This window comes from Triplophysa rosa, linkage group LG5, assembly GCF_024868665.1.
Source record: "Triplophysa rosa linkage group LG5, Trosa_1v2, whole genome shotgun sequence".
Taxonomy (NCBI): domain Eukaryota; kingdom Metazoa; phylum Chordata; class Actinopteri; order Cypriniformes; family Nemacheilidae; genus Triplophysa; species Triplophysa rosa.
The window spans coordinates 1,936,501-1,951,468 of NC_079894.1; the positions used below are offsets into that span (position 1 = coordinate 1,936,501).

General features: G+C 37.0%; 1 protein-coding gene across 2 annotated transcripts in view; it reads right to left on the reverse strand.

Annotated features, from left to right (window-relative positions):
• The window catches only part of LOC130553883 (transcription factor HES-1-like), a 28,234-nt gene extending 18,647 nt beyond the window's left edge, over positions 1 to 9,587 (reverse strand). Inside the window, exons 1-5 of one of the 2 annotated variants that reach the window (XM_057333094.1) lie at positions 9,454 to 9,587; positions 3,078 to 3,258; positions 2,889 to 2,984; positions 2,711 to 2,798; positions 1,352 to 2,323 (exon numbers count right to left, since the gene is read on the reverse strand). In XM_057333094.1, the coding sequence (XP_057189077.1) occupies positions 1,899 to 2,323; positions 2,711 to 2,798; positions 2,889 to 2,984; positions 3,078 to 3,191 (723 nt within the window). In that variant the 5' untranslated portion in view covers positions 3,192 to 3,258; positions 9,454 to 9,587 and the 3' untranslated portion in view covers positions 1,352 to 1,898. Of the gene's footprint in view, positions 1 to 1,351; positions 2,324 to 2,710; positions 2,799 to 2,888; positions 2,985 to 3,077; positions 3,462 to 9,453 lie in introns of those variants that run through there. The other variant, XM_057333095.1, reaches the window with a different exon arrangement.
• Between the last annotated feature and the right edge of the window lie 5,381 nt (positions 9,588 to 14,968).

Consider the following 14,968-nt stretch of genomic DNA (forward strand, 5'->3'; position numbering starts at 1 on the left):
TTGTCTCTGGCTGGGTGAATGTGTTTGGCTTTCCTCATCTTATTATCACTTATTGTCAGCCAAACACACAACTTAATCTGCGACAGACACTTTTTGGATTTTTGTTTATATTCCAACAACAATAAAAAAAACATCGATTCAATGATGTGTCCCTGTAATAATCAGAGTAGGTTTTGTTTATACAATTTTGTTTCACTTTCAAACATTTTTTTTAAAACAATTTTATCGTGTTATATTGACCAGCTGAGCCGCTTAATAATAGTTTATAATAATAATAGACCAAATAAATTCATCGCTAGTGTTTATTATTTATGTTTTGGCTTAAATTGTGCTCTGGGACCAAAATCATAAAATCACATTATGGGTTCAAGTATTCTCTTGGATGTGTGGACAAACGTTGGATTTCTGTAAAGGGTTTTGAGTTATTCTCCGTCACTGCCAGTGCTCTCTAGGGTCTGTCTGCTGAAGTAAACCGTAAGCTGAACTGCAACTCAAATTCTTTGATGCATGAGATGAAATGCCTTGATAAATTTGCCCCTTCAACCCCATTGAGACATCATGCTGGGAAATATAAGACCAATTTGTACCAATTTTATACACTGACCAATTTGAATGACCCTTTTTTGTGCTACATGGGACTCCTGCTAGGCTAAGTAAAGAAACACAATAAATGAGAATTTGGGAATTAAGTCACCATAAGACAAAATGTGTCTAGCAATGCTCCATTAGAGTTGCACAGTAAAACATGTTGTCTTTTATTTGATGTCTAACTGTCAAACATATTGGCTATTTCGAAAGTGAACATGCAAAACTGTCTCTTTGTTGAACAAGTTCTCAGCCACTTTAACCAGGAATAAGGGGAATTCACTAAAGTGAAAATAACTCTTATAAGTAATACTTTTAATTAAGTTGATATTAAATAATTGTATATTTAATAATTCCAAGTATTTTTATAATAATAATTATTATTATAACACGCCCTCAACACACTTGGTAAGGAAAATATTGAACACATTAACATCAAATAAAAACCTGTTGCTTCTGCAGCCAACTGAACAAGCATGCAAGCTGTAAAAGTTGCCTCATCTAATTAATATTCAGGATTTGATAAGGTTATTATAAAGCCACGCCCTCTTTCTTTACAACTTTTCCCGAAGCTAATTTTATACACCTAAACTAACCCATCCTGACAGATAATCACGGGATTTTAACTTTGACATGCTTATCCAAAGCAGCTTGCAAATAATAAGACATTTAACATTTTATTTAAATAAAACTAGCCAGATATTGAAATGAACTGTAAAGACAAATTGAAAGAAATTAATGATTGTATTCTAAAATGAAATGCAAACTTGATTCAATGTTATTTGATGCACAGAATAACGAAGAAAACGACGTCATTGAACGTGATTAATCTTAAATGATGTAAAGGGTCAAACTTTCTCCTCAATTGAACTCTGTAGTTCTGTGTCTTCCCTAGTACTACATGTATTATTGTATTTTCTAAACATTTGATGCATTTTAAACTCACCACAGCCGTACTACTGTACATACATAGGCCTACAGTAGACTAGCAAACTACCAAACTAAAAGTTTCTTATCTGTATTTATCCACAACAAACAAATATAAAAAGGTACATATCTGGTACATAAGCTAAATTATAAGGACATTGCAAAATAAATAAAAACATTTACAGCTTTATTATACAAATATTTAATATTAAAATAATCTTCCATGACAAAATAATTTCTATAAAAACGAATGAACGGTTGCCTACTTGTTCTAAATTACAATTCGTGCTGAATTCAGGCACCAAAAACTATAGTCCTGATGTTTAAAAGGAAAACATGCTTTTGCTGCAACTATTTACATCGCTGTACAAAGATTCTGGGAGGCTCTACCAAGGTCTCCAAAGGGAATCTTGAGCGTTTACTCGCGCGCTTGGGGACACGCCAGACAGAGGCGCACCGTTATGACCCCCGGTCACACTACTACTGGATGAACTGGGTATCAAAAGACCGAAAGTCCCATCACTTGACGGCACCAAACGAAAACCATGGTGTAATTTTGGCAAAATAAAAAGTGGCGCGTTCAGCTGCGGTAGCTCGAATCCTGGTTTTGAAGTGCGCGCGCGCAGGTGATGCTGGCGATGACACGAAATAAGGTCCATGTGTGAAACGCAGCTGGCCAGATGTGACAGGAGTCGGGTCTTCACTTCAGTGTCCACACCCTCGTGAGTGGACAGAAAACGGATAACTTCGTTTATGCATTCGCAAAATCCAGCTCTGTACTTGCCAATGCCAAGCATGGGAAGGCTGTTTGCTTAAACAAAAATAAAATACAACGAGAAATCACTTTAATAAGTTCCAAAAATAAACACATTATTTTAATATATGCACTCAAAGCAAATAAATAAAAAGCGGTATGGTTTTGTTACCCAAAGAATATTTCAACTTCACCCAACCCTTGAAAATGTAGGCTACTTGTGTGTGGTCAGGTTAACATTATTATTATTATTATTATTAGTCTACTATTATTTGTTCATTTCTGATAAATATAGCGGGATATGTAGGTTCGAATGATTGTTTTATAGGCCTGTACTGTATGAAAACATTGTTCCGAAAAGTTTTTAGTGTAAAGAATTTATTATTTGGTTAATATAAAATGCTACATTAAGTTTTCCTTATAAAGCATAATAAAGAGACTCACCAGTCATTTGCGCTCGTTGCAGATTTTTTAAGTGCTTCACTGTTATTTCAAGAATATCTGCTTTGTCCAGTTTGGAGTGCTTAGATGTCTGAATATTAAACGAAGAACAACAATTGTAAAACACACCCCCTTAACAATAATGTACTATATTTGACAGGGAAATTGTTCGTCAACTCACCTCTTTATTCAGTGCGTCCAAAATAAGCGACTTCAGTTGTGTAAGACTGTCGTTTATCCGTGCACGTCTCCTTTTCTCCATTATTGGTTTTGAGGACTTAGGAAACCAAATTAAAATAAACAAATAAAAATGTACTTTCCCAAACATATTCATTGGATCATATTTGATGGATTGTCAATGTCTCTTTACCTTTCTGTGCTGTAAGTCTCTGCTGTGATTCTCAGATGTCGTATTTCGCGTCATGTCAAGTGCGCATCTTTGCTCGTGGCCTGAGAGCTTACATGTGATGTGATGTGACGTCATGTCCAGATACTCTTCAGTCAGCTTTAGACAGCTAATGGTTTCCGCGTAAAATGTGAGCTGTGTAGGTCTATCGGTAAATGTTTCGAGTTGTCAGTCATTTACAAAAGGTCATTCTGAAGATGCTCCAAAACGTTTGCCTGCGTAACTTCCTCTCGCTGGCTCGTCCACGCGGTGAGAAAGCGGCACAGATCAAGTTCACTCAACAGCTGAGCCGCTATATGTGCACGCGTGTGAACGTGGAGCACGCCATTGGTTTCCATGCGATCACAGGCAACCAATAGCGTGCTCCGTTCCACGTCTTTTGTGGGTCAATAATAGTGATTGGTTGACAGTGACCACTGCTCTTCCCGAATACGCTAAATAACCGAGTGAACGTTATTTCATTATCAATACTAAGCTTTTATTAGCTTTAACAAAGTTCACCAAAATAACACGAAATAGAGATTAAGTGTGAATTAAACGTAATTATTCAAGTAGGCCTATGTATAATGAAATTGAATGAAATGATGGTGGTTGAGGAGATTCCCCCAAGCGCTTTTATTATAATAAATAATAATAAAAATATTATTATTATTAAAGATTATGATTACACTGCATTTACTGTTGGTACTTTGACAAAATGCTCTCTCATTTGTAAGAAATAAATGTAAATGTAACAGCCAACAGCTGTAAGTGATTCTGGAGTGATCGCCGGATCGTTTCTATGTGTGCAATAATTGTGTGTCTATGATTTTTTTTGTCTAAATATGCGGCTCGTGTCACTCCGTATTATCCACAAGGTATTTAATCACTTAGAAAAGTATAGCTCACCTTTCCAGTAATGATTTGAGTTATCATGCGTGTTCATGCAAGTTTAGGACACCAGACTTGATCATTTTGATTTCTTGATCCGAATTATGACTGAGAAACAATAGCACTCGTCTTATAGCAGACATACAGCCATGGCTAACGTCTTCATTCTGAGGCCTCATAAGAATGACACTTACTAACATCTTTGGCTCCTTCATCCGAAGCTGACCTGACCTAAAATGACAATAATCCTCCGGACATACATCTTTATTCTGAGTTTTCCATCTAACTCTGAACTCAAGCTTCATGCGAGATTCTTTTTCTCATGGTGGCAATCCCGGGACTGAAGAAGAAAGCATCCTCCCTTCCTTCAGCGGAATGGGTCCCCAATGGGCCGGACAATTCGCTCATTCTTTTCCGAGCCGTCTTCCCACGTCAAGATTTGATTGCGTTTGAAAAGGGAAATTCTGTTTCCTTACGCCCTTCATCTTGACAGCTTGGCCTCTTTGCCCAGTGCCTCTTCATGTCCCTAACCCTCGGACCTCTGCCCCGGCCTGCCAGAACAAACCCCATTTATGCTGTCAGTCTGAGCCTCACTACAGGGCCGCCCTCCGAATTTCGACCAACATCAACACCAGTGCAGATCTAACCTGTTTTTGCATCTTATGAGACGTCTGTGTTTGGGATTGCTTTAGTATGCACCAGCATACGGTCTCGTCTCCATACATGTCCTTGATGCATTTCTACTTCAATTTGAACGAATAAGCTTCACCATACTGAGAAAGCTTGTGTCACCATACAAGTCACAACAGCATGTTTAGATTGAGTAAAATCAAAATGGTGGTACATTATATGGAAATTGCTGCGTGTACACTTGTGATTGATTTTGTTTTCAGGGCGACGGATGCACGAGACTTTCACACAGACTGCTGTTTTGGGGCATCACCCAAAGCGACCCCTCTTCTCCAGTCATTGTGACCATATAAAGAGAAGCGGAAGAGGCGTCACGCGGCTGACAGACGGTTCCGATTCTCATTGTTGAATTTAGATGGATGAGGCTTGGGAGATCTTGAGCTGATGTCCAGAGACTGAATTCACCGGGTAGACATCGGGGTTAAAACCTGATTTAGGAAGGGTCGGGCTTTGCTCCGACATTCAAGTTTTCTTGCCGAACTCCAACGAGACGTCTCAGAGTGGCTCTTCAGCACTCAAAGAGGTTAAAGATCATTTGGGGACTCGAGCTGCTACTCACACAGGACTGTGAGAAGAAAAGCTAAAATACACATACATATGTAAATATCTCCACAAACACACCATTTCACTTTGCCATCTCAACAATCATTCTCAAGAAGAGCTGAACATTCCAACTTTGACAAAGGAAATATACACATCTTGTGCGTTGGTTTCTTGTTTACGCACCTGTTTTAAACTTCACTTTTAACACAAGATGTCACACTGATTATTGTTTACCGGAAAATCCTCACTCAGAAACGGCAGAATTCTGCGAAAGACCGCTGACTTCTATTTCCATTTGTATGATAAGAGGCTGTGACTCACAATAGTGTTTCGAATCACACATTTAGCGCAGCGGTGTTTGTTGGTTTGCGCACGTCAGTAAGATGAGTTTTAGGATGCTAACCTAAACATGAAAATTCTGTCATCATTTACGTAGCATCACAAGTTGTTCCAAACCTTTATACATTTTAATTGAGATATTAATTAAGATATTGGAAAGAATGCTTGTAACCAAAAAGTTCTTGGGTTTTCTTTATCATGGAGAAGATAATGGCATCATCTGCCCTGTTATCTTATATGGACACCCAGGATTGGTTTTGTTGCTGAGCTCACCAGTGTGTTGTTGTCTCCTCAGAATGTTGATGGCCGCTCTTAATGTTCCTGACATCTTTCTGATGGATTTGTTGTGTTCTTGAAATCTAACTATGGTCTGTTTCACATGCATGAAGATCTCCCTGAACCGCATGATGTGGGTTCACATCAAGAGCTTCCAAATGTAAACACCACACGCAGAATCAACTCCAGACCTTTAACATGTGTAACAAATGAAGAAATGATTTAAGGGAAAGCTCATACCTGGCCATAAAACAACTTTTGATTCAACTGTCCAATGACTTTTGGTCCCTTGAAAAAGGGGGAGCTTCAATTAACGAGCCGTCAGTTAATCTGGATGTGAATGCACTCTAAATAAAGCTGAGAGTGTGCACTTTAAGACAATATCCCTTGTATTACTGTAAATTGAATACATTTTGGTACACAGCTAAAATAACAAATGTGCCTCTGTCCAAATATTTATGGACCTAACTGTATATGGTAGTCAACGGTGCCCCAGAACGGTTTCCCACATTCTTCAAAATATCTTCTTTTGTGCTCAACAGCACAATGAAATATAAACAGATTTAAAACAACTCGAGGGTGAATAAATAACGACTGAATTTTAATTCTCGGGTAACCTATCTCTTTAACCCTTAAATGCATGAGTGTGTCCCCAATCATTATTACACATTTGGGTCTTTGGTGACCCGCAAGTTTATTATCTACCACGATTAAATCTCTAAATCAAATAGTAGCCTACAAAAATGTCCCAGCTCATACTTCATGAACAACTCCACAATGATAAATTAAAACATGTTTTTTTTGTACTTTGACTTTTTAGTTGTCATCAAAAACATGTAAAAAATGTACAGTTTCATCTGACGCGGGCGCGCCTGACCCCCAGTAAACTTCCGGTTTGTGTTTGGCTAGTATCTAATAATATAACTTTATATTTTATTTAATTTATGTCCATATTAATTTATATTATTATTTTATTGTATAATTATTGTATTAAATGAACTATTTGTTGAATTTTGTTGTATGTTCATTTTATTAAATAAACAGCATGTTGAATGGGTCCTGTAGTTCGGTCGCATTTAAAGAAACCGTATGATACATTGACATCTAGCGGTTGAGCTTGGTATCGCAGTCTAAAGTCAAAATATTGTAGAGACAGTTTAGCCAAGAAACGGTTCTTCTCGGTTTCTTTTGATTGTTATCAGAAATAATCTACAGGCGCTCTATTATTTGTGAATGTGTACCGGAAGTACACCATTTAGTCACCATAACAAAAGATAAAAAATCATTGGGTCTTTATTATTGTTGATAAGACATAGATTGAGGATTTATGAGACCCGGGTCATGCATTTAAGGGTTAATAGGGACCACAGTTAATGTCACATACAGAACGTTTTCTCTCAACACTGAGTGATCTTGTGAATAACAACATATTGAGATAAGTCAATGGCAGCTTCGAGGTATGGGCATCTGTCAAACTGTTGCACTTTCAGTTTGACACTAAAACTTAAAATTCCTTATCTGTAACAGCACGAGGACACTGTAAAAATGATCTGTTGGTTTTTGTTGTTTCAACTAAAAAAAGTTACTTGGTTGCCTTAAAAATATCAGTTAACTTAATGAATTTGATGCAAACTCGTTGTGTTGATCAATACTTTTAAGTTGAAACAACAAAAAAACACCAATCATTTTTTACAGTGCAACAACCGGATAGAAAATGAACACACAAAAAAAACATCCCTGCAAATTTGTATTTGCCAATACATACTTTTTATATAATTAAAGTTTATTTCATGTGGTTAATTAGTACACACTGTAGGTATGAAACAAAATGGAATGATCAAAATTGTAAAAAAGTACTAGTCAAAATCTTACAAATCATATTTTATTCACCCCATTATGACTGTACTTGACCAACGTATGTAAGAAGTGAACAGTTCAATTCACTTCACTTCTGTGTTGAACATCTTGTACTTTATTAAGCTCTTAGCAATGTGCAGAAGCCTGAGGAAGACTAAAAACCTCACACGAACGAAACACTCGCAGGGCGACGAGTTAACTGAAAGATTTTGGGGAACTGAAAGCACTGAAAACATGGTTCGGTTTCATAATAATCATTTCTTTCATTTGCTTAACTCGTGTTAATTCAAAATGATTCTGTTTTGAAACTATTTCATTCAATTGACATGTATACAGTATATACAGTATCATTATATATATGAAGAGTTCGTTTCCAAAACTCCATTTAAATAAAAAAAAATCACGTTTTGATTTAAGCCATAATAACAAAAACAATACAGCTAACTAACACAATAAAACACAACAAAAACATGATAACATAATAAAAGACGGAGTTATCTCATTTTGGAAACAAACTCTTCATATACTGTATATATACAATATATATATATGATTATGTTGTGATCAATATTCTTGATTAAAGGATGATGTCATCTGAAGTCAGGTCACTTCACAGGTACTGGGTCAACTAAAGGCAGTAGTGTCAGAGACTCAAACATATCTTTCTGGTAAAACATCGCACTTGGCTTACAATACAATCAAGACTGTTGTAGACCTGTCAATGAACTCATGCTTGATAAAAGACCATATGAATGAAGTCAGAGTTCGGTGCTTTCACACCAAAACTAAATAGCACATTGCACAAATAAATACAGAAGAACAGTATTTTTATTCTTAGGATCACTTTCAGAGCCGATGATAAACACTGACAGTGAAGCTGAAAATGACACAAGGTCAATCTTATCATGAAAAGAAAACCTTTTGACCAAATAGGCTGATGTTTAGACTCTATTGTTATTTAGTATATCTTTCAAAAATGGTCAACTTTCTCTGTAGCCACATCAATCAACTAAATACAAACTGACAAGGACTACATGTCACAAAACTCCCATTTTATGGATTTTTATCCCATTTTCCTCATTTTCTTAAAAGTAATAAACGACAAAGTCTAAAGCAATCAACAGACTTGTCACTGTTTAACTAGACTATCATTATCTGTGGATTACAAGCATTGTTTTCCCCAACAAAGACCCAGTAATCCAGTGCACATCCATCTTTGACCCTGCACATGAACCGCTCGACGCTAATCCAGAAGCACACAATCTCACCGTGTACAACAGACTGCACTACATGAACGAACAATCTGACAAATGATCCACTTCAGTGCGAATGATTCTTACTTACGCAAAAGAAATATCACACACCTCCCCATTATTCATTTAGCACCGGATAACTTCTTGTGCACAACAAGAATCTTCTCATAGAAAACTTCAGAAAGAAGACGTGACGCCGTTAAGACCCAATCGGGACAAAGTCTATTGAGTTGGAGAACTGTGTCTCTGAGCACCGAGTGGACCCAGCGAGCGAGGTTACTCTCAAAGTGACTCCACTTGTTTGCTCCTCCGCTTCCCGCTTTGACTCACATCCTCACAAAGAGCTCCCCAGCCAGAGCCCAGAGGAGGCCCGTGAGCCTTTTGTCTGCTTCAGAGGCATCACACAAGCAAGTCTGTGTGCTCAGCACGTGGGACAAGATTAGTGACAAACGGGCCCAGGGAGAGGGTCCGAAAGAATCACCCGGGTAATGTCTCTGAATACATTTACCTACCTCAGTGTCCTTTCACGCTGCCTTTGTTGACAAAGAGATCTATAAGTGGAGGAAAGAAGTGAGATGGGAATCCAACAGACCCCACAGCGCCCGCCTCAGATGAAAATATGGTGGCTCGTAAGTAGAGCGAGCATGAAGAGGTTTCACACGAAGAGGCCTTGTTCTTTCCTGCCCGGTAATCAGCACCCCAGAACAAAAATGAGCGCGCTGTTAAAGGGACAGTTCACCCTAAAATGAAAATTTTGACATGAATTACTCACCCTCCAGTTGTTCCAAGTGTTCTGATGAACACAGAGAAAGATATTTGGAAGAATGTTAGCAGCTGACAGTTCTGGGACATCGTTGACGATCAAAGTAGGACATTTTATTTCATCATTTCTTTGTTCTGAAGAACACAAACGAAGATATTTGGAAGAATTTAGAAAAGCAAACAGTTCTAGGGCACCATTGACTACAATTTAAAACAATTCTACTATGGTAGTCAATAATTTCCCAGAACTGTTGCTAACATTTTTCCAAATATCTTTCTTTGTGATCAACAGAACAATGTAATTTATACAGATTCGAAACAACTTGGGGGGTGGGGGCTGGGTGTGGTGGAGAGTAATTCATGACAGAATGTTCATTTTTGAGAAGAGTATCCCTTTAAAACAAAGTGTGAACTGGTTAAGTATAACCTATGATAGTCCCACAAAGTATTTGGATATAAATGTCTGAATGTCATTGCATGACACATGAAAGCAAATGATTTAACATTTTCGGAACTATTTTCGCGACTATATAAAGCTATCGTACGGCTGCGGTTCAAATGGTCTGCAACTCGAGTTGTTTGTAATACTTTTAAACAGTACTTGGTCTGTTTGTGCGATAAATACCCGTGACTGTACTTTTATTCGTGTGTTGTGTTTTATATGGTTAAAACATGGTTAGGTTTAGGGTGGGGGCGGGGGTAGGTGCTCCAAATATCTTTGAAACTATAAATATTTATGAAACCAGTTATATTTGTACTGGGGTTGTCAACGCCCATGCGATTCAATTTTTTCAGATTAACGCTTTATTCAGATTTATCCGTTTATTTGGTCATCCTTTGTCTAGCGTTACATTATATAATCACGCTCATATAAAGGCCTTTAAACCATTTAAGCGTGATTTGAAACCCGTTTTGTCTAGCATTTTCGTAAGATTTCAGATTTCAACGTGTTAAATCAAATCCTAATTGAATGCAAAGAGTTGTGAAAATGGGAAAGCGCGTAAGAACTGCGCAGAGCGGCAGCTCTTAAACCTGCTGCTGTGACTCCTGTCACTAATGTTCATCAAAGAACAAAAGAAAAGTGGAATTCAGTGTGTTTTGTAGCTTTAATTCTGTAATTAATTTATAATTTAGCATTAAAGACTGTAAAGGGTTTGAGAAATATATATATGTATATTTCATACCTGTTAGACATGAGAGCTCTCAATTATGCTGTACTTCAGTGTTTAACGGCTATAATTAATGTTAAAATAAAGACAAAATCATCAGTTGCAGTACTAATGTCAGAATGTTGGCTTTCATTCATAAAATGATGTCGTTAAAGAAATCTGTTGTTTCCACATTAATTTGGAGATTAAATTTGAAATTATTAGAATGTAAAAGTATATTTTAAAATATTCATGTAATGTACGATTAATCATGATTAATCACAGAAAAATGTGTGATTAATCAGATTAATTGTTTTATTCGATTGAAAGCACGAATTTGTACAAATGCAATGAATTCAACACATCTCGGTCTGGAGTGTATAGCGATCAACCTTAAGCAACGGAATACCCGCTCTTCGAAAAACGACGCCAAAGGGGTACCCTGCGCGTTAAAAAGTGACGCAGAGGGGCGCTGACCGAACGCCAATACAGTATGTGACGAGTCGGGAGTGAGAACGAGTTGGACTATCTGGTATCAACTGGAGTCAATGGGGATTCTGGAGGCTGAAAAGGTCAGTTCAGATGTGGTCCAGCAAAATAACACACGTGTATTTCATCATATTATCAAAAGACATTTTTTAACCTTTTTTAACCGTGAAATCTACTTTATATGAAACGCTTTGCTTAAAAAGTGTGTTTGTGTTATCTTTCTCTAATCTTTTCAAATGTGTCATACTGTACTTTGGAAAATGTAGATTTCAATAAAAAAGGTCAATCTGTTGAGACTATACAGTAGAAACATTGCTTCAATGAAGTTCTGCCACCTAGACTGAAAGCTATCAATATTCAGCTGAAGCAGGGACCACACGCCACACACATCAACTTGGCAGTTTAGAGACAGCCCATGGGTACGGTACTCTTAGGGTTGAGGTGGGTTTCCGAATAAAGAAGCCCTGTTTAGTGTTGTCTGAAGCCTGAGGTAAAGGACATGGAATTAGCTCACAGAAGGAAAATACTCTTGCAATGGGAATGCATCCTTCGCTTTTGTCTTGCTGTTCAAATGCTTCTCAGAAAGGCTCTAAGAGCCGAAATCCAGTTTGCGTGCAAGTCCTTCCATTTCAACATGAAAGTATTTCCAAACAAATACAATCTCAATGGCCTACTTAGCATGTAGATGATATGCTGTTTCAGAGCATTGATAGACGTACCGTGTGTATTTAAATGATAATATGTTGGGAGATGTGCGCTAGCGTGCAAAGACTTTCTTTGAAACCGCAATTGAGAAAAAGCGCAATCATGGGCTAATCTGAGTTAAAGACACATTCTTGATGTGCTAGGAATCAGGAAGATTCAGTTGCGTGCCAGCATTGTCAAGAATGAGCCGGCTTAATCTAACTGGAAATTAAAAATGCGTGACTGAAATGCTTTAAATGAGAGAACTCACTGAGGTCAGAACCTTTATTGAAAAACGTGACAAATAGAAGGTGCACTTGATGAACTTTCACACATGAGCTAAACAGTTTGATGTCATGTTTGAGAGGCAGATAGAGTAGATGATACAGAACTGGACTGAGTTAGCACGTCTGATGGACGCATTCACTGGATCTTTCTGCAGATCCAATCAGATCGGATTTGTAACCTCACGGAGTAGATTGATCAGTTGCTCTGTCTTCCACAAATAAAGTAATTCAGACAATTGCTTTCCAAGGCTTGCCTCGTCAGGTCAGATCATTTGTTTCCCCTGGGATTCTTAAAATCTTTTGCATGCTGCACTGTAAAAAAAATCTCAGTAAAAATGTGAAATCATGGCATATTTGGCATCAGAAAAAACCCTGTAAAATAACATTTTGTAGAGTAAAATCACACACTGTAAAACTTTGCTGTAATTTCGATTTCGTAATTAGATTTAATGTACGATTTTGTTTTAAGCATAAACTTAACTAGTTTATATATTTTTCCTTCATAAAACAAGACTAAATATCTTGGGTCACTTTTCTTGTTGTGTAAATGTATCGTAATTTAAGAAGTTTTAAATATTTTTAGAGAAAACAAGAGAAAAATGCTTAGGAAGAATGCCATTTTTTGCCGCGTTACTGGCTAATAATGACAGTCTCTTCTTGCTCATTTTGAAAGTGTTTTAATTTTGATTAAAGTAAATGAACACAGTACTAATTGGAAAGTAGTAGTAAGTAGTAATTAAATCTACAGTAAGTTACTGGCAAACCAAAAGTTTTACAGTGCACGTTTTCATGTTATTTTACAACAGACTTGTAAATTTGCAGTCTCTTTAGGTAATTTAACATTTCTACAGTGTTTCAAAAACACGTGAACATTCTGTAAAATAAAACAAAACAATAAAATTCAGTAAATTTACAGTATTTTTACAGTGTGTGTGGTAGACTCCAGATGACCCTCTGGCTACAGTCTTTTGCAGATATGATATCCATTTCTAACATCATTTCTTGCCTTTACACAGAAAATTCTAAGCTCTACTAAAGTGACCTTTAGATTGAACGCTTCCTTTTTCTTTCCAAAAAACAACGACAGCGTTGTCAAAACAATCTTCATTTACACAGATCCGGGAAAACGAATCAAAATGCTGTATGCCAAAGTGCTTTTTAATACCCTTGGTCGACGTATATATGTGTGTTTAAAGTCTGTCGAATGTAAATGTGTCTCCGTTGGTCTTAGCGGTGCAGTAAATCAACTTTTTGTGCACGTGCACTTTGAGACCTGTTTTCAAAAGTTTGTTTTTCAGTCCCCCAAGAATGGGAAAAAGTCCGCTGCAGGCCTTCCTGCGTGACCAAATAATAAGACTGGCTCACCCTTCCCAGAGAATTCCAGTACAAGTGGGGTTTATCCTCATTTAGCTCCCGTTTACTTATAGGATGATCTAGTCAGGATACATCAATTCATGACGCTTCTTACGTGGTCATGAATATTCCTATAATCCCCTGGTGGCATTCCAAGCACTTCCATTTTTATCCAAGGCTGCATGAGAACTCTTTCAATCTCAGTCCAGCTATTCATATCCTTTTCCCCTGATCTCTACAAAAATCCCACAGTAATCCCTCAGTAAAGCCTATGACTGATCTGTAATTGAAGTGTGAAACAATGTAACTAAGGAGCTCTGCGGCATAATGGCTCCGATACAGCACCAATGGGAAGACTACTGTATGGGAGCAGTGTAAACTTAATTATTCACCCCTGTGTTATACACGAATTCAAATAGTCTGAGATCATGGTTTTGTTGATTTATAGACACTTTTATGCAATATATTTTGTATTTGAGTGTATTATTTTAAAGATAACATTTGTCATTCATTTTATGTTTTTGTTTATTTTTATAATATGTATAATGTGCATGTACAAATTCGAAAAAAGTATATAGACCCATGTGTAACGTTATAATGTAAAATAAATTAAATAAAAAAGTGCCTGATGAGTCGTGTTCATAAATATATATATATAAATATACAGTATATTATGTATGTTAACAACGCAGGTAACAGTATGTGACCAGGATAATTCCAAAATATTAACTGATTAAATTTTTCATTTTTTTTAAAGCGTAACTGATGAAAATATATATTTAAATACTACATTCATATGTTGGTGTGTTATATAAACATTGTATATGAATGCATTTATTGTCTAACTCACTCCCTGAGTCCCAATCGCATACTTTCCGTCCTAATCGTATTCGAGAGCAGAATTAGTATGTCCCAAATCGTAGTATGTTGAAAATAGTATTCCAAAGATTCCCGGATGGTCTACTACTTCCGGTAGAAATTGGAAGTGCAGAACGATGCACAGTCTAACGGCTGATATTACCCACAACTCACTGCGAGTAGGCGGAGTTTAGTGACACTCACTGCATTAATAAAATCCAACAAGTAATGCTTCACTGAATTAATAAATGTAAGTATACAGTGAACATCACATAAGAAATAATGAATAAATGTATACTTAAATGCAAAGAAGGGCACAGTGTCGTCTAGGCAACAGCAGCCACTTCAGTTTCATGTTAGTATGTCTCGGAACGCACGGAAATGTATATACTGTACTTTTCCATTCACAAAAACAGGTCATACTTTGTGCATGAATGTAACGGTTG